Below are 27999 nucleotides of genomic sequence, written 5' to 3'. Positions count from 1 at the left end.
AGCCGAGGAGCCAATCGGGCGCCGCCTCCGGCCGAGAGAGCAACGGCGCGTGCGCATCGAGAGCGGGGCTGGGGGGGGTGGGCGACGTTTCCCAGCAGCCTTTGAGCCAAGATGGCGGGCGGCCGCCGGCGGTAGGCGCGGGTGAGTCGCGGCTGTTACCTCAGCGGGGCCGGGCGGCCGCTGGGGGTCCGTAGTGACGTCGTCCCGGGCCCGGCCTCACCCTCACCCTCGGGTCAAACCGAGGCTGGCGGCGCTGCCTCAGGCATGTCCTTTGCGCCTTGCTCTGGGCGGCCCCCGTCCAGGCCTGGACCCCGGGCGGGGGCTGGGCTCCGGCGGCCCCCCGGGCGGGGTGGGGATGAGGCTCCGGTGGGGCCCCCCCCGGGGCGGGATGGGACCGGGAGGGCTCGCCCCGCCCCCCTGGAGGCCGCTGGTGATGCGCTCGGGACCTGCTGTTTCTAGTGTGGAAGCCGGGCTGCGGGAAGGGGCGCAGAGTAGCTTCGAGGCCGATATTCTGCCCCATAAAGGTGCAGGAGCGAGCTGGGGCCAGCCTGGTTCTGCAGCACAGGGTGGTGTCCCCGCGGGCCCGGCCATGGCACTGCGGACTCCATCCCCCAGGCTGATCCTGTATCCCCAGCCATGCTCAGGGCTAAACTGCAGCTGCACTTGGTGTCTAGGCTGGGGGTAAAAGCGGTGCTTTCTTTTAGTCCCTCCTGGAGTCGGTGACCCCAGAGAACACTAAGTGAGGGGTGAGTTTAAACTTCAGATTCCTCACCTGTGCTTCACTAAGCATGGGGAAAAGGGAGCTAGCTTGGGGCTGGGTGGTTTTGCTTTAACTCGGACCAGGGAAAGGAGGAGATGTGGATGTAAATCTGCTTTTACTGCCATTTTGTATAACATCTCTATGAATATTAAAGTTTGTGAAATCTTTCTTTTACAGAAAGCTACAGTTGGAGTCTAAACTGCTTGACAGGCCCTTTCGCTTTTGTGTTCTGGTTGCATTTCACCTCAGGTAATTACATTGAGGCACTCCAAATTTCCCAGAAGCTTCAATTAAGCACAGTGCCCTTTGCTTTTAGTCCTGAAGTCTTAGGTAGTGTTGCTATTGAACAACTAGCATGTTCCACCCTAGCGATAGCTGCGTTACACTGTTGAGTAGAGTGATCCCTGTATCTAGTTATTTTGGGTCTAAGCCAAGTGGAGGAGGGGTTCTTTAATATTAGTAAAGCACACTGAAATCATTGGATAAAAAATGCTATAGAAATGCCAAGTAGTGGTTTTAATGCAGCGTGCAGCTACATTTGGTTAATTGGGTCCTGTAGTGTCTAGATACTACTTCCTTGGATTTAATTACAACTTCAAAATTTAGGTAGTTAGCTAAAGAGGTGGCATTGTTGAACAGACCAGACTGATCGAAATTAAGTGTAAATAGGAAATCTTATCCAAACTCTGTGTGCTACAACAAGGAGGATAACAAGGAAAAGGAGGATGTGAATTTAAAAGTTGAGTTGCTGTTAGAACTATGTGTATGTACACAACAATATGTTGCAGGAAAAGGCCATATAATGAGGTTACTCATCTCTAAATTGGGCTTGCAAGTCTTATACTGGAAGCTAGGTTCCCTGCAAGCTGCATGCTTGGGCCAAGTGGCTGCCCAGGTGATTAGCTGAACATCTACACCCTGGCAATATGTGTTCATGTGCCTCTCCCCCCACAGTGCTTGTCCTGCAGCTGCTCCTCTCCTACTTGCTTTGCGGGGGGGGGGGGGGGTGTTGCTGATGTCAGGATGTTGACCCTGTACCCCATCTCTGCAGGGCAGAGGGGACACAGTCTGGCTCAGGAAGGACTTGGAACTGCTGGGGTGAATGATGAGTGCCTTTCTTAAAGAGACAGTGCACTGAGATTTCCCCAGCAGCCAGCTCTCACACACTTCCCCCCACCCCCATATACCCCATCTCTGCAGAGTGGGGAAGGGGAGACGAGGGCTCAGGACAGAGCAGGAGAGCTTTCAGTGAGTGTCTTAAAGAGAGAGCGCATGGCATCTCTCAGAATCATCCCCAGCAGCCAGCACACACCCAGTCTGTCACTCTCACACACACACTCACCTCCCAACACATAATTGTATTAGTGTTACTACTTGGTACTTCCTGCAATGCACATATAGTCTCTAATTTTATTCTTTCAACGTGTTATTTTAGGGTTTTGACTGGTCTATGCATTTCATAATTTTTATTTCTCTTACACTTAAATTATTTGAGTAGTGAGTCCTAAAATGCCTAACCTGTTCTAGCTGGAGTAATTATCCCTATAGTTACTCTTAAAAAATATATATATGGGTTTTCTGTTTCTACTGGAGATGCACATCCCCAATTTATTCTGCGCACATGGGTGGAAAAAATTAGAGGGAACATTGATTGGAACAAAATTCTATTTTTTTCAGATGGCCTAAATTTTTCTTATTCCAACAAGTAAATTTGTGTGCTGTAAACATATGTAATGAGATTGGTACTGTTTTGTTTGTGTGTGTGGTGTTAATGACGAAAAGGCTTTGCGTTTTAGATGTAAACTTACCTGATTAACTCAAGTTAATTTTATATTTGCATAGAGTCCAAGTGCAGACTACCTGATTTGCTTGAATATTTTAGCAGCTCTTTGAATACCATCAGTTATAACAGCTACTGGACATGTGAATAGCTCCTTGATTTCTTGTAGTTATTCAAAGACCACCACTTATTTCTAGTGCAGATAACTGGGAATACAGTTTGTCCAAGACACTACTCAAATTAATTTTTTTCAAAGGGTATGAACAATGTTCTGATGACTGATGCATTCCATATGCTGTCAGGCGTGATGTTACCAAAATGTGCAACAGATTATAGGTACTCTTCAGTTTATCGATTTACTGATGGTGATTTTTGCTAAAGAGGACAATTTCCAAGTAGCAGTGCATTTTTCACTCTGAGTTCCTGTTGTTAGTTATGCACAGGAGGGAAAATTGTTCTGTCCCATCTTCCCAAATAAAATGAAATTGACTTAGTATAATAGTTTCTTTTCTCTCCTTTGACGTAGTCTCGTTGGGAGAGAGAAATCCTTGACTCCAAACCAGAGCAATGGCTACCATGGTGGCTAAGCGAGAAGGGCCTCAGTTCATCAGCGAAGGAGCAGTCCGAGGGAATGCAGCCATTCTGGATTATTGCAGGACATCCGTTTCTGCCTTGTCAGGAGCAACAGCAGGAATTCTTGGCCTGACTGGTTTACATGGCTTCATCTTCTACTTCTTGGCTTCTGTCCTTCTCTCAGTGCTTTTGGTATTAAAAGCTGGACGGCGGTGGAATAAGTACTTTAAATCCCGAAGGCCACTTTTCACTGGGGGGCTTATCGGAGGCCTCTTCACGTATGTCCTCTTCTGGACTTTCCTCTATGGCATGGTGCATGTCTACTAAAAAGAGTAGTAACCACTTTAGCTGCAATGGGTTTTAATGAAATGGGAGGACTGTTGCCAAAAACTCATCTAAACAACTATACCAGCTTTTTAAATTGTTGTTCACTGCTTGTATTGTTAAGGCGGTCAGTAACTTATGTCTGAGAACAAAATTCTGTAGTATTTGTCTAAGTAAATTGAATGTAAAATGTCTTACGGAAAAGTCCCTTAAATTGTTTCCCACGCTTCTATAAGTATCCTGTGAATCGCTAAAAATCGCCATTTGTCCACTATTCTCAGCTGGCTTTATTCCTTTTACATTCTGCATCTGTAAGATCAGAAATAGCAGCTATATTTTACTGTGTGTTCCTACTGTCACCGTTTGCACCAGCGTACAAGCATTGGTAAAGTATTTTTAACCAGAAGCTTAATGCAATGAAATCTGAAAGGCAACACTGACACAAAGTTAATTTCACAGTAATATATAATTACATGTACATGAAACTCTGGACAGAAGTATCTTATTTGTCTGGATCATTCGTGTAAGTAATCCTGGGTGCAGTCACTTTATAAACAGGAAATTAAAGCTACTAAAACATTTCAGTCTCTTCCATGCATTGACTTTGCAGAGCATTTTTTTTAATGGCAGATATAAAAGGTAATAAGTAGCAGAATGCTTTCCACTGCCATACTACATTATGCCAAAGGAAACCACAGTATCCTATGAATCAGTATCCATTATAGCTAATGTGAACAAACCCACAGCCAGAGATCTGAAATAGACTCACTCTTAGTATTTCCCCAAACATACAATGCATTATTGTGGTAATATACTTCATTTTCTGCAAGAAAATCAAGGACAGACTGAGCTGTAAACTGTAGCTATAGGATAGACCCTGCAATCCCTCTTCATCCATTTTCTTAGTGAATGGGTATATAGTCTCTGCACTTGTATGGTGACAGGGCTCTGAAGCACACTGATATACACTTAGCAGTATTTCCATACAAGGAGAAAATCAAATAGTCAGTAGCATTTTTGCAGTTCACCCTATTCTAAAACAAATTACTAACCAGTGACAGAACAGTCAGTGTAAAACATTTTCCCACTTATACTTTGAAATGCTTTTTTTAAAGTAGTCTTCCCTCTATTTTAAACTTTAATATTAAAACAAAGACGTTATATATGATAAAGGGAAATTGACAATGATACTATAAATATTGTCAGCCATACTATATATTTACAATAGTTTTATCTTTGGTCTCCTGCAAAATAACATGGTCTAGTTACTTAATTCTGTCAGAGCTATTTTTCTATATTGTCATGCATCTTTTAAACATGGGCACTTTAGCTATGCTTAGATGGGCAGCTTTATTAATATACTTGTACTGTTCAAATGTTGAGTATCAGAGGGGTAACTGTGTTAGTCTGGATCTGTAAAAGTGGCAAAGAGTCCTGTGGCACTTTATTAGACAGACGTACTGGAGCCTAAGCTTTCGTGGCTGAATACCCACTTTGTCAGATGCTTGCATCCGCTGAAGTGGGTATTCACCCACAAAAGCTTATGCTCCAATACGTCTGTTAGTCTATAAGGTGCCACAGGACTCTTGGCTGCTTGTTCAAATGTTGTGCATGCTTTTAAAAACAAAATGGAGAAACCAGCATGTATATGGTTAATCACCATTATCTAAAATAATGCAACTTACAGAAGAGACGCAACATTGTCCTAAAATAGACAAATTCCACTGCTGTATATTAACTCCAAGAAAAATATCAAACTCTATTTAAAAAAAACCCTCTGAGAATCCGGTAGTTACTGTTTATGAATAATCTCTGTACTGAGTTTAAAGAAAAAAAATGGGGATCAAATTTTGTGATGAGGGACCTAAAGTCTTCAACTCTGGAAGTGAGTTTAGGTCCTTTCTAACAAGGTAGCATTATTTGGGCAGGTTAAAGTATTAGACTACAAAGCAGGCCTAGCCTTGTTTTTATTTCTGATGAGCTGTTTGATTGAATCATACCGTAGTATGAGGTGACACAGCATTGTATTATATTTGTTTCAGCTTCAAAAACTACTTAAGTATAGATGGTTAAGATAGTTATATTGGCTTAGTAAGTTTACACAGTCCTGTTTGCATCAAGCTAATGCTGTCAGGTTTCACCTTAACACATCATTCACCAGTTTTTTAATTGAGTGAAAAGACTGATGTAGGACTATTAATGTCATATTTCAAAACAAGGCAGATTAATCTTCACCACCTACCATTTTCATCCAAGGCTAGTGAGCCAAATTCATCCTAAGGAAGCACAGAGCCAAGTAGAATTGACTTTTGTGCTTTTGCTTCCTAGTGTTTTTTGGGAAGTTATATGACCATCTGAATTTAGGCCACAGAGCTTTGAGAGTCAAAAACCAATGGAGCAAAAAAAAAAAGTTTTAAAGTATTAGATTTCTAACTTTTAAATAAATCCTGTAACTTGTGGGGTTAGGAGATACAGAATGACTTGGGAAACAAAGTTCAATTGGTGTTATTCCCCTCCCACAGCCCCACATTTTAAAGTATGGATAACGAAAGAGCAGACACAGTAGCTGTCCCTCACTAGAGCCTGCCTGACCCAGTAACAGTGACTATCCATTCCTACTGGCAGAAGTATCAAATTCCTCCTCTTTCAGGAATGAGTAAGTAAGGTAGAGAGGATAATCATCCATGAGCTAAACAAAAAGCACAGTGATAATAAAAGGGAGTTGCTGAGAAAAGCAGATGAAACCAACTGGTAAAGGAAGGGAGGCTTGGTCATTGAATGTGCTGTCATTGACAGGTGCCTTGATGCATGCTGTTAACACACTGAATGTTTGATACTTTCTTTCCACATTCAGCTTCCAAGGGCAGTTTGTTCAAAAGAAAATTCAAACAAAAAAGTGTTATCAGGCCAGTTATGCAAGCATTTGTCAACTTCCTTAGAAAGAAGTATCACCCAACTTGTTTCAAAATATTCCCCTAATCAGCTAACTGCTGTGCCACACTATGCTTTCTTGTACCCCAAAATGTCCAGTTACCTGGACCAATTACTAGGGGACAAACCCCATCCCTTTTCTGTAGGTTATTCTGGTATTTTTAAACACTAGATTTAACAGAAGTTCTATATTTATTTGCTCATGAGAGCTTTGCCAGGCCAACTGCAAATATCACTGAGCCTGGTTGGTTTTGGAGTGGGGTTGGTAAAGTGCTTCTATGGAAATAGGAGGATACCATGGTCTATATAGTAAGTGCTCTTCCTGTGAAAACATCTTTAGAGTCACTTTACCTGTGGTATGATGTTACCTGAACTACAGACAAATTGAATGGAACGCTGGATCTCATTTATCTCAACAGCAGCCCAAATTATTTCAATCTACTCTTACTGGTAGATCATGCAAGACTTGGGAACTGGTGTGCAGTGCAGCTGAACAGAAGGTGATTCTGTTTTCCCAACCTCAACCCTCCTAACAATGTCAAATGCCACGTGTTCTTTGATAGTGATCTTTCACTAGCAAAGCAATGCAGTGCTAGAGAATAATGCTGGTTATCTATGTATGTGCATATAAAAATGTCACCTGGTTTCTTCTACATTTTTCTTTATAATACAAAAATTCTGTAGCAATGACAGGTGTCATCAGCTCAAGATAGGGAAGAATGCCTTAGGTCAGAAGGTGTGATATTTTTAGCAAACTGCTCTCTTGAACAGAATAGCTATAACTGACTTCTTTGGGCATCCAAATGATACAATAGACCTGACCAGGGGTGTCTCCACCTCAAAGTTTGGTTGCTTGTTTTACCACCGTAGTCTTTATGGAACGTGTTTTCCAATTGACAGACCCTTAGGTCTCAACTGTCTGTAGTTGTCTCTGCTGCTCTAATGTAGCCAGTGATTCTGAGTTCTGGTTCCCATTCACTGTTCCACCTGGTAAAGACTTCCTTGAACTGGACCTGTGGGAACAAAAGGCAAGAATGGCAGTACCTTGAGTTTATTTACCTTGTGAAGCAGAAGAGGGGTCTTGGTAGGACCTTCAGCATTTCCAGGAGACACAGACAAAGAATGTTTAAACCATTGTTTCTAGAGATGGGTAAATTTCTCCCTGGCTTGGCTAATGGACAGAACTGAGCCATTTTCATAAGTAGTCTGTTTTGACTAAACTATAACTGTTCAAAACAAATGTTTGTTGTTTCAATTGATTGTTTTTTAAGGTCCACTTGTACATCACAGAAGCTAAGTTGAGTCATAGATTTTTGCATAATGCCAGCAATGGCCCCAGGGCACCTTGCTGTAACTCCAGTAGGAGCTCCTCACATAGCCACATGCACAAATAACCTTATCTATTCCACGAAGCTCATACTGAATTTGTGATGTCAAGTTTTTTAGAAAAAAATCTTTCCCACAATTTGTTGGCAACTTCATGATTGAAACAGAGGGGGCAGTTGTTCCACTGATGTAGATCTGTAAACTCCCTGTTAATTCAAGTAGATTGCACACAAATATAATCAAAAGGAGCTTAGACGGTACATGAAAAATAAATGTCAACGTGACGCTCAGACTTCAGGATTCAGAGCAATGGAGCTCTGGCACTGTGACAATGTTCTATTACAGGGACTGTGTACTCAAGGTTTTATTAGATGGATGCTGGTGCAGCAGTGACTCACGCTGCCATTCTCAGTTGGCTGAACTCCAGTGGCACAGAAAATGGATCTACAGGGTCTAAGTCTGCCATACCTGAGAGGACATGGCCCCTGTTGCATCCCTGCCAGGCCTACATCAGCTTAGCACTGAATCCACCCTTTAACATAGCAGCTCTCGGGCTGGAGTTGTAATTTTCATCTTTATAAGTGAAAGGACAAGGCATCCAATACTTTTAGTAGTTGCCATTGATTCCATTTGGCATCATTATGGATGAAGAGGCAGGAGGCCATTTGCAGCTTGAACAATGACACAGCAGTTTCCCTGACTCCAGAAATGACTTATGGAGGGAGCAGCTCGGCTACATTCATCTGTATGCATGTAATTTCCTGGAAGCAAATGCCTTTCCTCTACAATTAAAATTTCCCGTGTTTCTATATTTCTGTCCATTTAATGACTGGACGGTCTAATGCTACACACATAAATGCAACAAGAGTCCCACTTACTTCACTTCCTCATATTTTTTGCCTCGATAGAAGTTGCTCTTTTTCATCAAATACAGCAGCACCACGTCGCAGAAGAAAGCCCCCTGCAAAATATTGGAGGCAGCACAGTACTATAAAAAGCAACAGAAAGCAAATGCATAATCTCCCTGTAAAAATCCCCAAAGCCACTACCTTGTCCTCCTCCCAATCTCTCCTGAAAACTCACCTGTGCTGTGAAGCCTACAAAATGTTTGACAATGGCTACTCTCAGCCAGCCTACCGTGACTGTTGCTTATTATGGTAATCGTGATCCTCCCACTGTCACCTTGTGCTCTCGTTTGCGTGTTGCATCCACCTGTTCTCTCACGCTCAGACTGTAAGCTCTTTGAGGCTAGGACTGTCTTTGCCTGATGTGCATAGAGCACCTAGTGCACTGGGGTCCTGTTTGGCAACTCTAGGCACTACTGCAGTGCAAATAATCACGTCTTCAATCCCAACCTTGCATATGAAAGGCTTTAGCAAAGCAATTGTTTCCACTCTGTGGGGCCAGAATACCCGAGGCTACTAGATATAACTTAATTAGATAGCTCCAGGGCATCTGAGCACCTCACAACAACCCTGTGAGGCAGGACAGTTGTATTATCTATCCCCGTTGTGCAGATGGGAAACTGAGGCGTAGAGGAAATATGTGATTTGCCCAAGGTTCCACAGGAAGTCTGCAGCTAAAGCAGGAATTAAAACCAGGTCTTCTAAATCCCAGACTAGCACCCTAACTGCTGCACCATCCTTTCTCGGTATCATCCATATCTGCTTACCCAAAAATAACTGGTGACTTCCGCTACCAAGAAATGCAGCCAGCGTTAAGACTGGTACATGTTAGCATGGAAAAGACACCGGGTTCACAAACATCAACATCCGCATTTGCTACATATGGACCAGGTATGTGATTCTATTTAGCTTTTATTATTCATTAACACAGCAACATGCCAATTTCCCTCAGCAGGAGTATCTTGCCCAGATTGGTTTCAGACAATGGGACAAACAAGAGAAGGAAAAAGACACCAAGTCACAATTCACAGGGGGCTTATTATAAAGTCTACTCAGTAATAATTCAGTGATAATGGGATTAATCTTGCTTTGTCTGTCTAGGCTTTCACATTATAGTCATCACCATGGTATCTGAGCTAAGAGATGTCAGCATATCACAGCTTCTTCCTTGTGCATGCGTTGCATCTCTCAAGTACAATAGTAGGCCTAATTTGCAGCATGCACTGGTTAAAGGAGGAAAACAAAGGCTATGGCACAGTTTATAATCTAAGCATTTATACTGTGCTTATTACCGCAGTGTCTGTTCTCCCTAATGTGTTCTGCCATGCTGGGGTGCCCACAGCACAAAGTGTATTAACTGATGGCTCCCTTTTAAAGGCACAATCCCAACCGATCAGCCTTTCTAAAGAACTTGACTATTTTTTCAGGCCAACTGTTTATCCTGGAAACATCTCAACCGCAGGATTTGGACATGGTTCAGGTTCTGATGCTTTTCTTTCATCCGTAAATAGGATGATACATTTACTTACTGCACCCATAAGCGCAAGTCCTGAGCCCACGTTGATTATCGTTGGAATGATGTTAAATTTACCTGCCTGAAAGAAATAATAAAACACTTCGTGTTAGCCGAGCAGTTACCACAAGCTGAACTGATGGCCACAGAGTTACACTTAGGGAAAATTTGGCTCGATGCATGTGTTTCATTAGCAGTACGTGATGGAAGCCAGCAGGCAGAGTTACTGAGCAAGCTTTGAGACTAGGGCTACATTCTAAGAGGCATGGGTTTGTCTGGTAGCAGCCTGGCCCTGCTTGCCTTCCTGGGGCTGTGGTGACACACCAGACTAGGTCTCTCCTGTATGCTGATTCTCTTTCTCCAGTTCTACTTCTCATACTACAGTGGGTATTGACAGGAAACCCAATAACATCTTCCATAGTCCTCTTACTGCTGGACATCACATGAACCAGTTTCCTCAATGAGCATGAGATGTGTAGAGTGGATCCTGCTGGCTGATATTGACTAATCTATTAATCTTACTTTGAGCAGCCTAGTGCTTCCCTTCAGCCTCAGCTGCACTCCAGGCTCTTTTCTTCCCTTTGTGTATCAAGGCAGCTTGCTAGTGCCAATGAAACATTGCCTGCCAAGAATCCTCCCCCCTCACAAACAAGGGGGTGGTTTCGCCCTAGTGCTGCCCTTTCCCACTCTGGTGGTACCTACCCAACAACAAAAGTCTGACTCCACCCTTATTTCTTCCAGGACCAGAAATATCCTGGTCTAGGCTCCTCACCTTGCCATTCACCATCACATCAAAGCGTATTCCGTAGGCTTTTATCAGTGTCCTGTACTCGACTCCTTCAGCATCCTTGTAATATTTGGCAAATCTAGAAAGCAGAGAATGCAAAAACATTGATTTTTAACCCAGTCACCTGCCTCCCTCACGTAAGAACAAGTTTGAATTCACCCTCTCTGTTCAAACCCAGGTATATTTCCCTTTAAAAATCAGGGGTACATTTGATGTCCTAAACTTGAGGTCTCAGAGGAGCATGTGGATGGGTTCTGTATCAGCCAGTTCTTGACATCATGTTTCATTTCTAGCCTTAGCCAGACTAATAGGAAAGCCTTTCTTGCTGGGTAGCTCTAAGCCTATTGAAATCACTGTAATGGCCTCAGCGTACATTTCCTTATCATTACAGTGGGAGACTGGAAGGTAAAAACCCTAAACCTGTTCAATTTCCATGGATCACTCTCAGTGGCTGGCTGACCGTGGTGGGGGTGATGATGCAGAAGCAGTGCTTAATGCAGAATATGAAAGACTCAGCAAAACTCATAGAAGATCTCTAATTCTAGATTAGGAATCACTGCAAATACATCAAGACTTCGGTGTCTGCAGTGTGTGAATGGTACTAGCTTTGTGGAGAGAGAGAGAGACTGTGTGTGTGTGTAAGTAAACTGCGATGAAAATTTTAAAAGGCCATATACCATGGAACCGGCATAGGCTCAGCTGAAAGAGTTAGCCAGGAATAGTTAGGAACAGAATCTGATTTAACCTATGAGCCGATACTGTTACAGTGGCATTTTCAAGGGCCCCTGTGCCTGAGAGTTACACAGTGGTACCCAGTCCCATCATTGCCTTTGATTACCTGAAGTTGTATCCAGAGGAGATGGATTTTTCCGCAAACTTGTTGTCCAGACGGCTAAAAGAATAGTGAGGGTTGCATTCAGAAGGAGGTTTATCAAGATCACAGTCCCATTCAATCTGAATTCCTATCACACCACCCTTAACGAAAGAGAGACACGTTTTCAGTGTGCTTTTTTGTAGCTTGGCTTGGTTTGTTCATTTTTAAATCATGTCTGCTCCTCTGCCAAGTGTCCCTTGAGGGAGATAAAAGAGAAGTAGGCTCCTCTGGTCCTGAACTCATACTCAGATCAGGATGAGCCAAACTTAGGCAATTGTGGTTAATCATATTTTTCTACAGTCATCCTGGCTCTTCCCATGCTGGGCATCTGGAGACAGTTTCACTGACAGCTTCCTCACAGTGCTCCTGACACCAATTCCAACCCCACCTAGAAGGGCCCATCTGTACTCTCTGTTGTAATGAGGATTTTCATGCCCAGGGTGTTCGTTAAGTTCCTGTTAGCTGACGTGTTCACTTTAGCGAAGAGGACCTTTGTCCACTAGTGGTAAAATTCTGTCCTGTGCAGAGGGTCAGCATGAGGACTGTGGAGCACTTAGCCCTAATTATGCGGGGACTTGAGAGGGGCTTAGGTCTTGCGCTGGCTCCTCTGTACAGTAAATTTCAGCACTAACAGTAAAATATTCTGTATTTCTTTGGACTTGAAAGGGTTCCACAGGTGGAAGCATCAGTCAATGGTATATTCATGAAAGCTACGTTCCCTTTAGGGAGTATAGTTAAATGTAGTCCTTCAAGGGACCTGAAGAAAAGCTCTGTGTAACGCAAAAGCTTGTCCCTTTCACCAATAGGAGTTGGTCCAATAGAAGATATGACCTCACCCACCTTGTCCTTCAAGGGACACTGTTAAAGCTGGCTGTGGCAGGGATGGTGACATTTTAACATGTAAGGTTCAGGACTTCTTTACATAGATCCAAAACAGACATTTCAACCATGTTTTAAAAGAACATCCTGTGAGCAACTCATACACAGCCCTACAATAACAAACTAGGGTGCTCAGCCAGACATGTACAAGGTACCCAACAGTAATGCACAATTGGGCAGGTGGAAATACTTCAGTTCCATGGGGTTATTATAGGCAAGAGACAAGATGATTTTAAAGCTCAATGACCTGCCATAGTTCTGGATATGAGAAGTCCTCATAGGGGTGAGGGGGAGTTTTGGTCACTGGAAGGATTATCAGCTTTTCCAGAGAGGAATGTCTGTTTAGCTGGTGTGGTGTATGGGAGAATAAGGAATGTTCATACCTTAGATGCCATGTCCTGAAAGTTGTTCCCAGCCCAGCTCACGAGTTTGCCCAGGTGGAATATGGGGCAGTAAAGGTGCTGTGCACTGAAGTGGCAGTTTTTCAGGTAGAATTCATCATCAGTGTTTAGCACATTAGTCCTGCATATAGTGAACAACAGAACCAGTCTGACCTTTCTCTTTGCCTGCCCTACAGAACAGCCGTAGGAAGATTCTCTTCCAAGGCCACAGAGATGAGTCTCCTCTTCGACACCCACCATAATAATCCAATAGGACAGAAAGGGCATTCTTGCCACTAACCCTATTATCCTGTGAGCATCTCTGCAGCCACCCCCAATGAATGCATTCTGCTGTGCTTGGATGCAAACAGACCCTGAGCCTGCACATAGATCCACGCAGGCAGATTTATGCCCATGCAGACCTGACAGCAAGATCAGGCTCTAAAGGAGGATGCAACCCTCATTCAGGCAGTGACTTTTGAAACCACACCTGGATTGTTCCTTCAGTTTTTAAGCAGAGCTTCCTGTTGCAATTCTGTCTCATGTTCTCTCTCATAACAATAGGCTAGAAATGCACAACTGAAGCTACCCAGAGTGGTGATGGGAAAATGCTCGTTTTGATAGAGATTTCTGTAAGTAGAGCCATAGCCAATAGCTCCTGTTCCCACCTTCACACCCATCCTTACAAGTGGAATATTGAAAATCAGCATTTTCCACTCAACTTGCCCAGGTTATTTCATTTTTACAGCATAATAATTAGGGGGTGAAACTCCAAAATGTTCTTATTTTTTACCTAACCAGTGAAAACACAATCCCCCATCAACTTCCCCCAGCTTGGGAAGCTGGTTTCTTTCTAAATGAAGGCCCAACTACTCCACTCCCCTTTCCCCCGAATACTGCTGGTTGATGGACATGCTGGGTTTAGATCATGTAGGCTATTAGGGAGGCTGCCAGCCCAGTTGTACTCTAGGCATGAGAGGGGAATACCCCAATATTCATATACATGGGCTTGTTATCCAGTTAGATTAATAAAAATCCTATGATGGAAATAATGGGTCATATTCATCCCATTGGTCAGTGCAATGTCAGCTTGGATACACATAGCCAGACAACTGTCAAAGATTACGTTCCATAAGTGACGGTCTAAATCCAGCCACTGTTTGGCTGGGAAGCTCTCACCAGACTGAAAATCTTCCCCTAAAATCAAATCCTTCATTACCTTCCCTGCTCCTACATAGCCAGAAACCAAATACTGTCCTCCGGTTACCAACAGGAAACAGTCACCATCCTAGACAGGAGTGTTCAGATCACATGCCAACATGCATTGAGGAGAAAAACACAGGAGCTATTTGGATTATTGACAAAAGAAAGGTTGCTGATAGAGAAAGAAACAGAGACAGGCACACACTTACTTGGAGAATTTAAACTTAGGGAAGCGGATCGAGTTTTTGATGTAAACAGTGAAGTTTTCTGCATTCGCTAAAAGCGGTTTCCTGAAAGAGAGGGGGCAAAGTTCTCTTGGGTTTATACTCATTGTTCTTCTGCCCATTGACATTTAACTGACATGTTCATGTAATAAGCAGAAGCAGAATCCAATCCTGCAGAATGCCCTCTGAAGACAGAGAAAGGGCTGCTGCACAGACCCTTGGCTCCTACTGAGAATCAGTTCTGTTCCACACTCTTCCCCTTTGGCCAGCCTCCCTCAGTTGTCATGTTTTGTCGGGGAGTTGTTTGAGAAAAGGGCAGTGTTAGAGGGAGTCAGGCAATAGCAAGAGTTGGAAGATGCCCTGCAAGAAGCATGTGCACCATCTTTAGAAGGAGCAAGGTGTGGTCCCCAAGGCACCCTCATGCAGAATTTCCTGCTGCCCTGACACATTTTAAACATAGCAGATGTTTCTGACCTCGTGCGTTCAAGCCAACGGGAATCTCTGCAAATACAACCCAGCGACTTATCTTCAGTTGCTTGTTAGGAAACGGAAGCCATGCTTCAAAATAAGACAAAAGACAGGCAACTCATGCTCAGTGAAATTGCCAGAAGGGGAACATACTTGGGCTTGGACTTTTTCTCCACCGGACACCACGCTAATATTTCACACGTCCCATTGGTGTTGCTCCCGACTTTCAAACAGCGGCCAGTCTTGACCCCTATGGTGCAGACAAGGTCATGGAAAAGGTCATTCAAGGCTGATACCTCCCTTTTTCCTGGCCCACTAGAGCAGATGAAATGTTACTTTGTCTTCATTGTAACCCTAAATCCTCCCAGCTGTGAAATGTTCTCTCCCTGCTTGAACAACTGCTCTGTTGTTGCTTTTCCTAGCAGCCTCAGGGTATCTTGGCAGGGAGACTGTGATCCATTTGGTTTAGCAGAGCTCTGTTTAAATGGGCTGTAAACAAGTCAATGATCTCAAATAAAGATGGCTAAGCAAGAGTGAAGTCACTGCTGCTCCCTCTCAGTTACTGACTGGAGACATCCGGGACCACGACAGTCCCAGCAGCTCAGTATGATATTGGCTTTCAACAGCAGTCCACCATGACACATCCAGGGGTTCCCTTTCTTCCAAGGAGCCCTGGGTCCTTTGTTAATTGCTGACCTCAGTCTCAGGGCTGTTGGGGGACCACTGCTGACCATGCTACAGTGCTCGGCTCAGGCTGGGGCTCCTGATACAGTCGATTCCATTTGAAAAAGCCAGGTCACTTTGAAAGGCAAGAGCTGGGCTGTTGTGAATCATCAACCACCCTTTACAGCACACAGGGAGGAGGGGAGCAGGAACATCTATGGCTCAGGGCCAACAAGATGTGTAATGATATGCAGTGACCCCCCCCAAAAAAACAACCAACCAAACAAAAAAAACCTCCTGGGGTTACGGCCCAGACCCAAGGTCACAGTCCCAACTGCTCTGGAGTGCCCAGGGAGATCAATGGACACATCCCTATCTTGCTATCTCCTGTTAAAAAGGGAGTGTTCCCAATATCATAAAAAGAACAGGAGGACTTGTGGCACCTTCGAGACTAACACATTTATTTGAGCATGAAGTGAGCCACAAGTCCTCCTGTCCCACTTGCTTTCCTCAGCCAGGCCTCCGAAGAGTTTTGCTGACTGGCCAAGTCAGTGCCCAGGGGGTGCCACTACTCCAGCACACCTATCCTCCACGGCTCTTACTCATGCCACATGCCTTGGGCAACTCCTCTTGATCCAGACTCCCAACTGGCTGCATTCAGAACCATAGACATGCTGTGAAATCTCTGCCCCGGGGAGATCCTTGGGGATTCTGCAATATATTTAATGCCAAGCACCAAGAATCCTGTTAGGCCCAGGCTAGGTGTTGGAGCCAGCTGACCCTGCCCTGCTGCTGCTACCAATGTGTGTCGCAGGATAGGATATAAGTCAACCAATGGTAAAATACATTATTAATGACAGGTTTCAGAGTGGCAGCCGTGTTAGTCTGTATTCGCAAAAAGAAAAGGAGTACTTGTGGCACCTTAGAGACTAACCAATTTATACAGCTGTAGCTCATGAAAGCTCATGCTCAAATAAATTGGTTAGTCTCTAAGGTGCCACAAGTCCTCCTGTTCTTTTTACATTATTAATGTAATTGATGTCGGCTTTGTGCTCCTGAAAAGAGAAGACTAAGAACACTGGTTAGGACCAGGTGCACTGTGGGCAGGTGTGGCACCCGATTTCCCCACAGCTCTGCTGATGCATCTCCATCCTGCAGGACCCCCAGCTTCCAGTCCTGGGTCCACCTCTATGGCCACTTTCTCAAGCTCTCCCAAGGCCACATCCCGTTACTCACTAAGAGACTCCCATAAAGCTCTGCCAAGACACCTCAGTCCTGACTTGCAACACCCCTGTTATTCTGGGACAGAGACTCCCATAAATCTCTCCCTCCTCCTCCAATCGTCTTCTCAAGCTAAGTTCTTAAGTGGAGAATTGTCTTCCTCAGAAGGCAAGCTAATTGCTCAGGATGTGCAGGGGGATGATCTCATCTCTTACCATTGCCAGCTATCACAGCTTCCCCCGCAGGGCAGTCCCTGTTCTTGCTGCACAGTGCGTCTCGAATGCCAGTACTCTGCAAAGCAGATGATTGCAGCAAGTAAGGCATGTGATAGAAAGCATAGTGTGCTTTCACTGGAACGCTCCTCCACATAGGACTTCATGTACCCGCCACCCCAAAAACACTTAGATTTGCATTGTGGGGGTGAAGAACTAAGTGAAAGGGATACATCTGAACTCATGTCAGCCTCCCAAAATTCACTCATTCACTCAGGCTGGATGAACAAGGTTTTTGATAGGAGAGTAAAATATTATTTTCTTCTTCCTCCTCATCACAGTAATTGGGTGAGACTTTCAAAAAATACCTAAGTGATTTAGAAACTTGAGTCCCTTGTTCTCCTAGGTGATGTAGGTACTTTAGGAAATCCCATCCTTTCTCTCTGGCATACTTCCATGAGGTTTACATGAATGATTTCAGTAGGGTAATTAGGTCACTTTTACAAAGAGCCACCAAGTGCATCCCTTACGCAATGGGGACCACATATAAAACATTGTCCTGGAGGAAATGTACAGTTTAACAAATGGGGTGTGCACGCTAGCACTCAAGAACAGCCCTGCAGTAACCTACCCTGGGACTGGGTCTATCTATCATGTTATTTTTTATGACATGCCAATCACTCGCATCTGAACAATTGAGAGAGAAGAAAATGAGAGGAAAACAGATTGCACTCCCCGGCTCCCACAGGTCTCTAAAAACAAGCAGGAGGAAACAAACTATTATTAAAATGATGGGATAACGCTACCTTTGCTTTAATCTAAAAAACTTTCTCACTCTGAAATAAAGCAGAGACATCCTGTGTGATTGGACACATTCTTATTCCTCTTCCATCTCTGCACGCTATGCTAACCTGGCCACTTGAGGGCAGTGTTGTCTTACCCAGCTAAGCTCCATTGTTTGGTAGGCCTCCAGAGTGCTTAATTTCAGATGACCTCTTCAGACAGACATGGAGCCCAGCCAGAGGAAATGACTGTCATTAACTAGGCCTCAGCCCTGAGAGCTTGTTACCAACACACACACTGGCTTTCCCAACTGCCTGAGGGTTTGCTACAAAAACTGGCCCAGGATAGGGCAAAGTTAGTAAGGATACTGGTGAGATGGTAAATAATGGAGCAAAACATTTCTACATGTTTATGACCGACAGCAGTCCAGCCAGCTCAGGCTCTTGGCACTAACGAACAGTCTTTTATGATAGGACTGGAAAGAACTCCTGTTCCTTGCCTAATTTAGGACCCAATCCTGAAAGGTGCTGAGCCGGAGTTAGTCGGAACTGCAGGTGTTCAGCACCTCTCAGGTTGGGGCCTGTAACAGGGGAACTGTCCCCTTTAAGGCTGGCAGGGACTAGGGGTCAGGTAAGTTTTGGGAGAGAGGAAGTGATCTCAGGGAATAATTAGTGTTTGCAGAAAATCCAGGGTACTGTCTCTTGTAGTGTAGGATGGGGACAGGATCCCCTCTCTCCTAGCCAATCAAGGCAAGCTCTGGGAACGAGGGCAGTAGACATTGTGCGCCTGTTCCCTCATAACGATGGAGACATAGCAGGACTGCTGCCCTTTGCCTGCCCAGGGAGAAAAGGACTAAACTACAAAACTGGGAGAAGCTGGTTTAAAGCTACAGCACACGGGCCCCAAGAGATTGTCTGTGTGGCTCCTGAACAAAGGAGAGGAAGCTTGTCTGAATCAGCACATAGGCCCCAGGAGGAAGGCTGGGGAGTCCAGAATGAAGGAGAAGTGTTGTTGGCCCAACGGGCTAAAAGAGTTTGTATTTGGGAGAAGATTAAATAGATAAGATCTCACAAAGGGAGATCCTATTTTAAGTATTCCGGCCTGTAAATTATTGTAAAGAACTAATAGGGATATAAGGCTGGGTGCCTGCAGGGCTACCTCATGCCATGAGGGGGTGCTCTGAGACCACCCCGAGCCACAGGTTCTTTCTTCTGGCATTACTGCAAGAGAGTCGTCTCTACACGAAACCCAGGATTGTTTCATTTGGACTCCACTTGATCTCTTCATATGACCACTCTCCCTTAGCTAAAAGGTTACCTTTCTCTAATGACTGTATGCTGTTATGGCCTGATTTCCAGTGGTGCTGAGGTCCTGCACTTCTCATTGAAGTCAATAGAGGATATAAAGTGCTCAGCACCTCTGAAAATTAAGCCAGCCGATTCTGCACTCCCCAAGGGCTAATCCACTTCTTCCCTGGTCAAGTTACTCTTCTACAGGCCTGAGAAAACACCTGCCCCCCGCAGCGATGTTCACAGCCTCTCAAGTATTCAAGTTTCTCAACTTTCCTCTTTGTTCATTCGTATCCATATTTTTTGGGGGGGGAAATGAAGGAAGTGGGGGCAGTTCTTCCTACCTCAGGGCATGTGTCCTGCCTTTGATTTGGGGTCACAATCAGATTTGTCATAACGAAGAAAACATTTTCACCCTAAAAAAAAAAAAAAGAAGAAAAGAAAATTTATAAACCCTTTTTAACTCCTAGGATCCGCTTTAAAACATTAGTGCTAATAAGAACCCATCACAACAGATGTGTTGTTTTATAATAATAAAACCGAGTTCTTATCTAGCACTGCTCAGGTGGTAGCGTCTTCGGCTGATCAGTTTTTCCCACTAATCTGATTCAGTCCATAGTTTAGGAGACTCCTGCTCCTGGAGTCCTCACGGGCACAAAGGGCTTGTCTACACTGGCACTTTACAGCGCTGCAACTTTCTCACTCGGGTGGGGGGTGTGAAAAAACACGACCCTGAGCGCAGCAAGTTTAAGCACGGTAACGTGCCAGTGTAGACAGTGCGCCAGCCCTCGGAGCCGTGCTCCCAGCACTGGGAGCTTCGCCCCTCGTGGAGGTGGCTTTTTTAGAGCGCTGGGAGAGCTCTTTCCCAGCGCTCTGCCGCGACCACACAAACCACGTTGCAGTAGACTAGCCCTGAGCTCTCACATAGCAGCATCTGCAAGTAATGCCTTCTACCATCTCCAGGTGATGAGAAGACTGTCCCATCCTAGCGGGCAATGACCTGGTTATACACACCCTGGTCTCCTCTCATCTGAACTACAGCAATGTGATAGACCTGGGCACGAAGCCTTCTGTACTTAAGAAATGCCAACTCTCCTCCACTCTCTACACTTGCATCCTATAGAACAGCAAGTCAAGGTTCAGGTCTTGGTCCTTATCTTCAAGGTGCTCAATGGCTTGTCTCAATAGCATGTGTAAAAGAGCCTAAAGCTCCAGGATAAGGACTGTGGTCAACAACTCCACCCCTCAGGCCTGATGGAACTGTCCGCCACACAGGTAAGGCTTACCGGTGCAGGAGACAGTGCTTCTCCGGGGGCTGGTCCCAGACTGGAATGAATGCCCCCAGAACCGAGGACCATCCCAAATTCTCACCACCTCCTGCTCCAAATGCCATCTGCACTTCTCCGACCTGCCTTCTCCAATATAAACTCAGGGCAACAGGCACTTAAAAACAAACAAACAATCGCTCCCAAAACAAAATGCTCCACTGCACATACAATTCTCCCTGTCGAGAGAGGATGACAGAAAAGTGTGTATCAGATGTTGGTCACATTACTTAATGCACTGCTGGAAAGTGCTCAGATGCTATAGTGATGAACGCGGGATAAAAACCTATATAGGACAGAATAGATTTGATTGCTGCACTGACATACAGACACAAGCATACTGGTTCTGTATTATTAATGGCATTGGCTAAACATGCTGGAAGAGATGTTCTATATCCACACCAGGGAGGGGTTCTGTGATGCACTGTGTTTGCATGGTTAGCCGATGGAATACACTTTATTTAGTGGAACATTACTTGGCTTTTAAAAATACATTTGGCTCTAACATCGCATCCTGTTTTGCTGCATCGATTATTACTGGGGCCAGCAACCAGCAGCACCTGGGGCATTTGGGAGTGGGTTTGAGTGAAATGCATTAACCTTGAAGCATAATCAAGAGGATAAACCAAAAGCTCTGGAGACTTTGGGAAGCAGCATTTACCAGCTCCGTTCACTCTCCTTTCAAAGTACAGTCCCTTCTTGTGTCAGTTCTATGAGCAGCTTCCATCTGACGACTGAACAAGTTGGGAAGGAAAAGGATGTGTGTTCAAGGTTCACCACCACAAATGCTGCTGCTATGACAGTGGGAGTCTCCCAGTATTTTCCAGTAACAATCCAGTAACTGGCGCTGCAGCAGCTTGCCACGTTACTGCAGGAGACTGCAGTATTTGTGATAAAGGAATCAACCACAGCATATTTTGCTTTATGATTTTTTGCAGAGCGAACCACTCCCTCCCTCCACCAAACTGCGTGAGGCAGCTCAGTGTCAGAGCGAAACATAAGGAACCGTGGGAATGAGCCATGAGAGTAACCTGCAGCTTTTGCTTGCTTCAGATACACCCGCTTTTCCCTATTCATCCCACTCTGATCCACTGAACCACTGCAGAGAAATGACGCCTGGGCCCAAATGCCTGTACTGTAGAGTGCCATCACTAGAGATGGGGTGGACGTTTTTAGAGTACACCAGGCGGCACCCCAACAGAGTGACACACAGTAAGAGGGCCAGTGGCAAATCCTGGCGCATGAGTCCTGTGGAAAATAACTATCAGCGTCCCTGCCTGGTTTATGCGGATGGGCGTACACACATGACACCTGGTCCAATGGGCATGAAAGTCCTGGACACCACCTAGGGCAGACAGAGTTTCAGGCAGTGCAACCATTTATCACACAGAGTCTTACTCCGTGTTTCATGTCGAGCATCTGACTGGAGGCCACGTTTTTCACATCAGCGATGAGATTTGGTTTTAAAGTGCGGGTGGGCTAGTGAGCAGTGCAGAGCACTGGTGCCAAATTTGAGTGAGTGCAGACTGGGGCATGAGATGGAAGCTCTTACTGGCATGCACAACTTCACTGCATAGAAAGGGTAGCAACAGAGGACTGCAACACGCTGCCAAGTACATTGCTCTTGCTTTACTGTCCTCTGCACTGCCTCAGTGTTTGCTGTCTTGTAAAAGTCTGTCAAAGACTGGGAAGGGTCAGACTTTCAGCCCCACCCCACCCCCTTTTTTTTTTCCTGCACATGCTTTTGTGCACATGCAACTGACTGTGCAAACAAAAGTGGACATGCAAACGGCCACTGGTGAGTGCAAGTCAGACAGCTCCCAATCCAGTCCTCAATTATCCAGTATGTGCACTCACAAGAGGTGCTCCCAGACAGGGGCCAGCCCACATTTGCAGGTACAGCTGGCCAAGGAAATGGGCACATCTGACATTTGAACTGAATCGAGCAAGGAGCCCGAAGGGTTAAACCAGACCCTTCATTTAAGCAATTCACATACTCAGCACCATCATCATCTGATTCGTCCGCCTCCTCCTCTGGGCTTCCCCTAGAGTTCTCAGATAGGCACTGCATTTATTCATGCCTGCTCTGTTCAGGTAGAGCCTAATCCAGCATGTTGCTTAAGCATGGGCTTAACTTTAAGCAGGTGAGCCATCTCAATTAAGTCAATGGACGACTAACCTGCTTAAATTTAAGCACATGCTTAAACGCTTTGCTGGATCAGCACCCTGGCCTGACATCCATCCAAGGCCGAAAGGAGGCTGGCTGAACATTTGTTGGAAAAGGAGGCACAGAGCTGAGATTCTCTGGTAGCCCCTCTCCTGGGCATTCACAGAGCTATGGGGACTAGCAACTTCATCGCTGTCTCGCCAATAGCGACCAAGCAGGAATTAGCCCCCAGTCTTTCTAGCTAAAGAAAGTGAGAAATAAAGCAAAGGGGACTCAGCAAACCTGTGGGGGAATGACATAATCGGCGACATCCCACAGCCTCTCCCCCAGCTCCGAGGTGTTGGTGAAAGCCACGCCCTTCAGCTTGGTGATGACGGAGCTCTGGATGGAGGTGTCCGAGTCCTGGTAGCCTTTCTTGACAACAAATACCCATCTGTGAACAACACAGCAGGCAGCAGCATTAGCCAGGACAGCCAGCCGAATGGGCCAATGTGGCAAGTTAGCTAGAGAAGAGTTGTGCCCAGGTAAAGCACAGTTCAAGGGTAAGTCAGAATATACAAGTGATACCAAACCCCTCTCAGCCACAGCTCCAAATTTAGATTAAGCCCTTTGATGCAAGTCACCTGTCCAGCAAATCCCCTAATGACCTCAACTCCTGAATGTTTCCAATGCACCCAAAACACTATGGCTAATAGAATATGCAGCGCTTTCCATCCATCAATCTCACAGCACTTGCCAAGGGGTCAGAGTATCATTATTCTCATTCAACACATGGGGAAAAGGGAAGGGAAGCAACTTGCCCCGCATCACACTATCTCCATGACAGAACTGGCATTACAGCCCAGGCCTCCGGACTCTTGGTCCCCTGCTCAGCTCACCATCCGCAGCCAGGTCAAGGGGCTGCTATTGTGTATCTGGTAGCATATATGGCCCAAGCCCAGGTAATTCTTACACAGACAAAGCTCCCATTGACTTCTATAGGAAAGAGTGAAGGCCCTGGCTCTCTGTTAGTATCATCCTGCTCTGCTATATACCTGGGATTTACAGACTCCTATTACCGATGACATACGGTTTGGGAGAGTCATTTTTTGGCATCTGGGAGACATATTTACCGGAGAGACCCAAGCAGCCCCCAGGACTCTGCCTGATCATACAGATAAATAATACGCATTTTATTACCTGCCACAAAATTGCCAGCCCTGCAGTGGGTCAATGCTAGGGAGACACAACCCAGGAAGGTGAGCAGGGATTTGCTTAGAGAAATCCACAGGGAATATTTGCATTATCCTAAAGTCGTCACCTCAGCACCAATGCCATCTTCTGAGCAACGCGCGTATCTCGGTTGGCTCAGGTGCTGCCAGCATGAGGAACAACTCTCAGAGTGTGGCACAGACCTTCCTCGAGAGACTGGGAACGTGAGTCCCACCCACCAAGACACTGTGTCGCAAACAGGAGTCCTGAGACCAAAGGGACTGGAAGCTGAACTGGCACCGCTGAGGAGGGATCACCCCTGCAGCACACGAGGGAGCTGCAGCAATTAGCAGAGGCCATACGTGATGTGTGCCAGGCAGTGCTTGGAGAGAGTCGCCCAGTACACTGGCAGCAGCTGATCCCATTGTATGTTGAAGTGGGGCTTCCAGGCTTGGATGCTTAGTGGGGTTTAGCAGATCAAACTGGGAGCATTAAATTCACTCCACTCCCTCCTTTCCTCCACCCCGAGCACCATATACCCGGTGAGCTGCGCCCCACTGCACAAGGTTCCTTCCTGCCCTGCTCAGCTGGCACCGTGAAGCCTGAGGTCCAATTGCCTCTCTCCTAGCCTGCAGCATTGTTCACAGGACTATCCAGCCCCTTTCTAAATCTAGCTCTGGTATTTAGGCCAATTACAATCCTGGTGTAAGAAGGCCCCTGAACTTCAGTGAGAACTGTACCCGCTTTATGCCAGGGCTCAGCTTGTACCTTAGAATTTATGATTACCACACGACCCCAGGAGGCGGGACCCAAGCCTCAGCCTGCCTCGGCACTGGCATCCTGGGTAGAGGACCAAAGCTCAGGCCTCACCACCCACCACCATATACCCGGTGAGCTGCGCCCCACTGCACAAGGTTCCTTCCTGCCCTGCTCAGCTGGCACCGTGAAGCCTGAGGTCCAATTGCCTCTCTCCTAGCCTGCAGCATTGTTCACAGGACTATCCAGCCCCTTTCTAAATCTAGCTCTGGTATTTAGGCCAATTACAATCCTGGTGTAAGAAGGCCCCTGAACTTCAGTGAGAACTGTACCCGCTTTATGCCAGGGCTCAGCTTGTACCTTAGAATTTATGATTACCACACGACCCCAGGAGGCGGGACCCAAGCCTCAGCCTGCCTCCGCATTGGCATCCTGGGTAGAGGACCAAAGCTCAGGCCTCACCACCCCAAGCTGGGGCTGGGCGCCCAAAGTCGAAGCCCAGGGCTTCAGCCCCAGGCAGGGGGCCTGTAAGCCCTGCAACCCAGGCCTGAAGCTCTTGGCTCAGCTTCAGCCCCAAGTGGTAGGGCTTGGGCTTCAGCCCCGGGCCCCAGCAAGTCTAACACTAGCCCTGGCAAACCCATTAAAACAGGGTTGTGACCCAGCTTGAGAACCCCTGCACTAGGCCCATCACAGTCTTAAACTGCTGTTACATCCCCTCTGATTTCTCCTTCCCAAACTACCTAATCCTCGGTTTTGCAATCTCTCACTGCACACAAGAGCTCAAACTAGCCTCCCTTCCTCACCCTCCTTGGCCCCTTTACTGTTTGGAAAGAAGGGTCTGTCACTGATTCCCACTAGGATCCAACTGTTCTGGGGGGAATGGAGAAGTAAAGCCCTTGTAGAACTGAATGAGGTGCCTGCCAGCTCCTCTATAGGACTGCCCCAGAGTTAGGGCTGTCAGTCACCAAGACAATGAATCAGTGGAGAACCTCTGGCAAGTTAAATGACCAGGTTACAGACTGGGTGGGGAGCAGGCAATGTTTGTAGGAACCCTTGGAATGCACTAAGGACTGAGCATGCCACTGAATGCAGCATGTGCAAGCAGCTGCCATGAGGGCTGGGGATAGCAACATCACATGCCTAACTCATGCCTGCTTTTAGAGGCAGATTAAGAATAAACCAAGAAAGCCCCCCCCCCTGGAAAATTCTCAGACTTTCTTGCCTTCCCAAGAAAACCAGCTCTTTGCAGTGAGGACTTGACAGTGACCCAGTTTGAGGCAGGTCTTTAGCTTTCCCCATTCGAATGTAACAGGGCATCCAGTGTGGGCAGATGTGCCCGAGCTCCAGGGATGCTCATCTGAACGGACACTGGTGAATAACAAAACCATCATACTAATGCCTGAGATGCAAGCCCAGCCTGGCAGCAAAGGGGTCAACACAATAACAATCACCTTTAGTTATATGGTACTACAGGGATGCATGGAGCTATACACACCAATGAAAGGGAGCAGCCCATTCACCCAGTGCGTTCAATGTCTCCCAGGCAGAAGTCACTTTAGTATCCTCTTTTCTCAGGGGAAGGAGTATCATATCTATAGGATTCCTCCTTTAACAGCTAAAACATGCCAGGCTTCTGAGACTCCACTCCTCCTCCACTAACAGATGTACAAACAGACAGCAACTGTGCACTTTCTATAAATAAACCCAACCAGGAGAGTGACTCTGCTATATTTATTCAGTTATGGTGGGGGAAGGGAGGAGGCACTCAAAGGACAAACAGCTCAGCTCTTGTTTTTGGGTTGGAGACTCTTCCAGATAGCATCCTGGATCATTCTGGGAAGCCCCTGATACTCCAGGAGGAACAGCACATGCATTACACATAATTCATCAGCCTGTTGGGACATGGAACTTGATCATTCAGGGCCTGATCCTGTGAGGAGTGAAGCATTGAGTTCAATGAGAGCGCTCAGGATGTAGCAGGACTGGATCCTCTCTGAGCAGTGCCGGAGCCATCACCATGCCAGCCAGTCCTGCTCTGAATCACTCGTGAGGCAGCAGACATGCATGCCACCTCTCTCCGCGTTCCCATGACTGCCCCCATTCCGGCTTGCTCAGCTAAGGAATTTGCCACTCAGTATGGGCCCATTTTGCTCTCAGTTCACTCAGACAGCCACTATCACACCCACAATCCTGCATTTAATAGAGTCACACGGAGTCAAACCTCACCTGGTATATCCTGATTGTCAGCAATAATGGCCACAAACACTTCAGCTTCTAAAAGAGGTTAGCTACAGTGGTTTGGGACCATAATTACAGAATACTGAAATAAGGATATAAATAATGCATCATAAGGCAATAGTAACATTTGCTCTATTTTTAAACCTAATTGTAATGGGGGAGGGGAAAGCTAAATATTTCTACTGGGGGAATCTAGATATTAGCCTCTTACATTACACAAAATCCCTATTTTGATTAGGAAGTTCAAATATTCATATTCAGGCAGGTAAAGCATTATAGAGCCCTCCCTGTACATACAGTCTCTCATAACAGCCACGGCACCAAGCTCCATTGAGATGTAACTGAGATAGTATCCTATGCACAGAGTGACCCTGACCGCACTTACCCCACCAGGTAAGCCAGGATGGACAGCTGCACCACTCGATAGAGAATCCCCACCTTCTTGTTCTTTGCAATGACATATTTTTCGGTTTTATAATCAAAAAGCGACAGACACAGACCCTTCCAACCGACCTGCCCCATTCTCCCGGCTCACTCTGCATCAGTGACAGATCGAAAAGGCAGCACTGGATCATTCACACGTGCTTTGCATTGAAACCTGACTACACCAATCCCTGTAAAAAACTGCAGATCTCCACCCTCCTTCTCAGCTGCTGTTAAGCAAGCAGAAGCACCTTCCTTACAGCCAGTACTGCAGTAACAAGAAAGGGATTCTCACTGAATTCATCTGCCCAGGCACAAGTCCCTGATAAATTCAGTCAGCCCCAGAAAGTGCTGGATGATTCTCTTGTACCTTTCCCCACAGTCCAGAAACAATGGTAATTTAAAACAGGTTTAAGGTTGAGCCTTTAAAACCAGAGAGCTGTATTCTCTCTCTCTCTCTCTCTCTCATCCTGAGGAGTCAAATCCTAAAGTCCTTGCTCACTTTTATTCAGTCTTTATTCTGGCAAAACTCTCACTGACTTCCTTGCGAGTGTGCTGAGGCAAGGAGAATTTGGCCCATCTGGAATAATCCAAAATCTCACAATGGCAGAAACGCCCTCTCCCAGCACAAAGAGCAATGTAGGAGACTAACCTACAGATTTTATAAAAACAATGAGGAGTCTGGTGGCACCTTAAAGACTAACTGATTTTATGATTATCTGTAGCAAAAACAACCAGAATTGAAAACCATAAAAATAAATATGGCTAGATTACAAAACATTTTTTGAAAAGTACATTATTTTA

General features: G+C 45.8%; 2 protein-coding genes across 3 annotated transcripts; one reads left to right on the top strand and one right to left on the bottom strand.

Moving 5' to 3' along the window:
* Positions 1-46: 46 nt before the first annotated feature.
* On the top strand, positions 47-4017 carry EMC6 (ER membrane protein complex subunit 6). Of its 2 annotated transcripts, none has more exons than XM_073315692.2 (3): positions 47-141; positions 938-1009; positions 3067-4017. In XM_073315692.2, exon 3 carries the CDS (start codon positions 3108-3110, stop codon positions 3438-3440), a length of 333 nt encoding a protein of 110 aa, XP_073171793.1. In that variant the 5' UTR covers positions 47-141; positions 938-1009; positions 3067-3107; the 3' UTR covers positions 3441-4017. The 2 variants fall into 2 exon arrangements, with proteins under 2 accessions (XP_073171793.1, XP_073171794.1); XM_073315693.2 differs by lacking the exon at positions 47-141 and adding an exon at positions 153-262.
* P2RX5 (purinergic receptor P2X 5) lies at positions 2285-27359 on the bottom strand. The gene is made up of 12 exons (XM_073315687.2): positions 27158-27359; positions 22870-23020; positions 19440-19511; positions 17027-17102; positions 15081-15177; positions 14445-14525; positions 13036-13174; positions 11738-11874; positions 10885-10978; positions 10129-10194; positions 8573-8655; positions 2285-7381 (listed from the first exon to the last, which is right to left on the bottom strand). Exons 1-12 carry the CDS (start codon positions 27292-27294, stop codon positions 7273-7275), a joined length of 1242 nt encoding a protein of 413 aa, XP_073171788.1. The 5' UTR covers positions 27295-27359; the 3' UTR covers positions 2285-7272.
* Between the last annotated feature and the right edge of the window lie 640 nt (positions 27360-27999).

Source organism: Lepidochelys kempii, chromosome 17 (assembly GCF_965140285.1).
Source record: "Lepidochelys kempii isolate rLepKem1 chromosome 17, rLepKem1.hap1, whole genome shotgun sequence".
Taxonomy (NCBI): domain Eukaryota; kingdom Metazoa; phylum Chordata; order Testudines; family Cheloniidae; genus Lepidochelys; species Lepidochelys kempii.
The sequence above is the reverse complement of the archived record's forward strand: the minus strand, read 5'-3'. Positions and strand labels throughout refer to the sequence as shown.

Bases quoted from the DNA above. Each gene is read 5' to 3' on its own strand.
- P2RX5 (XM_073315687.2), bottom strand. From the start codon at position 27,294: ATGGGGCAGGTCGGTTGGAAGGGTCTGTGTCTGTCGCTTTTTGATTAT. The intron at 23,021-27,157 runs GTAAGTGCGGTC...TGTTGTTCACAG, and splicing joins ATCCTGGCTTACCTGGTGGG to ATGGGTATTTGTTGTCAAGA. The intron at 19,512-22,869 runs GTTTGCTGAGTC...TTTTTTTTTTAG, and splicing joins ATTATGTCATTCCCCCACAG to GGTGAAAATGTTTTCTTCGT.
- EMC6 (XM_073315692.2), top strand. From the start codon at position 3,108: ATGGCTACCATGGTGGCTAAGCGAGAAGGGCCTCAGTTCATCAGCGAA.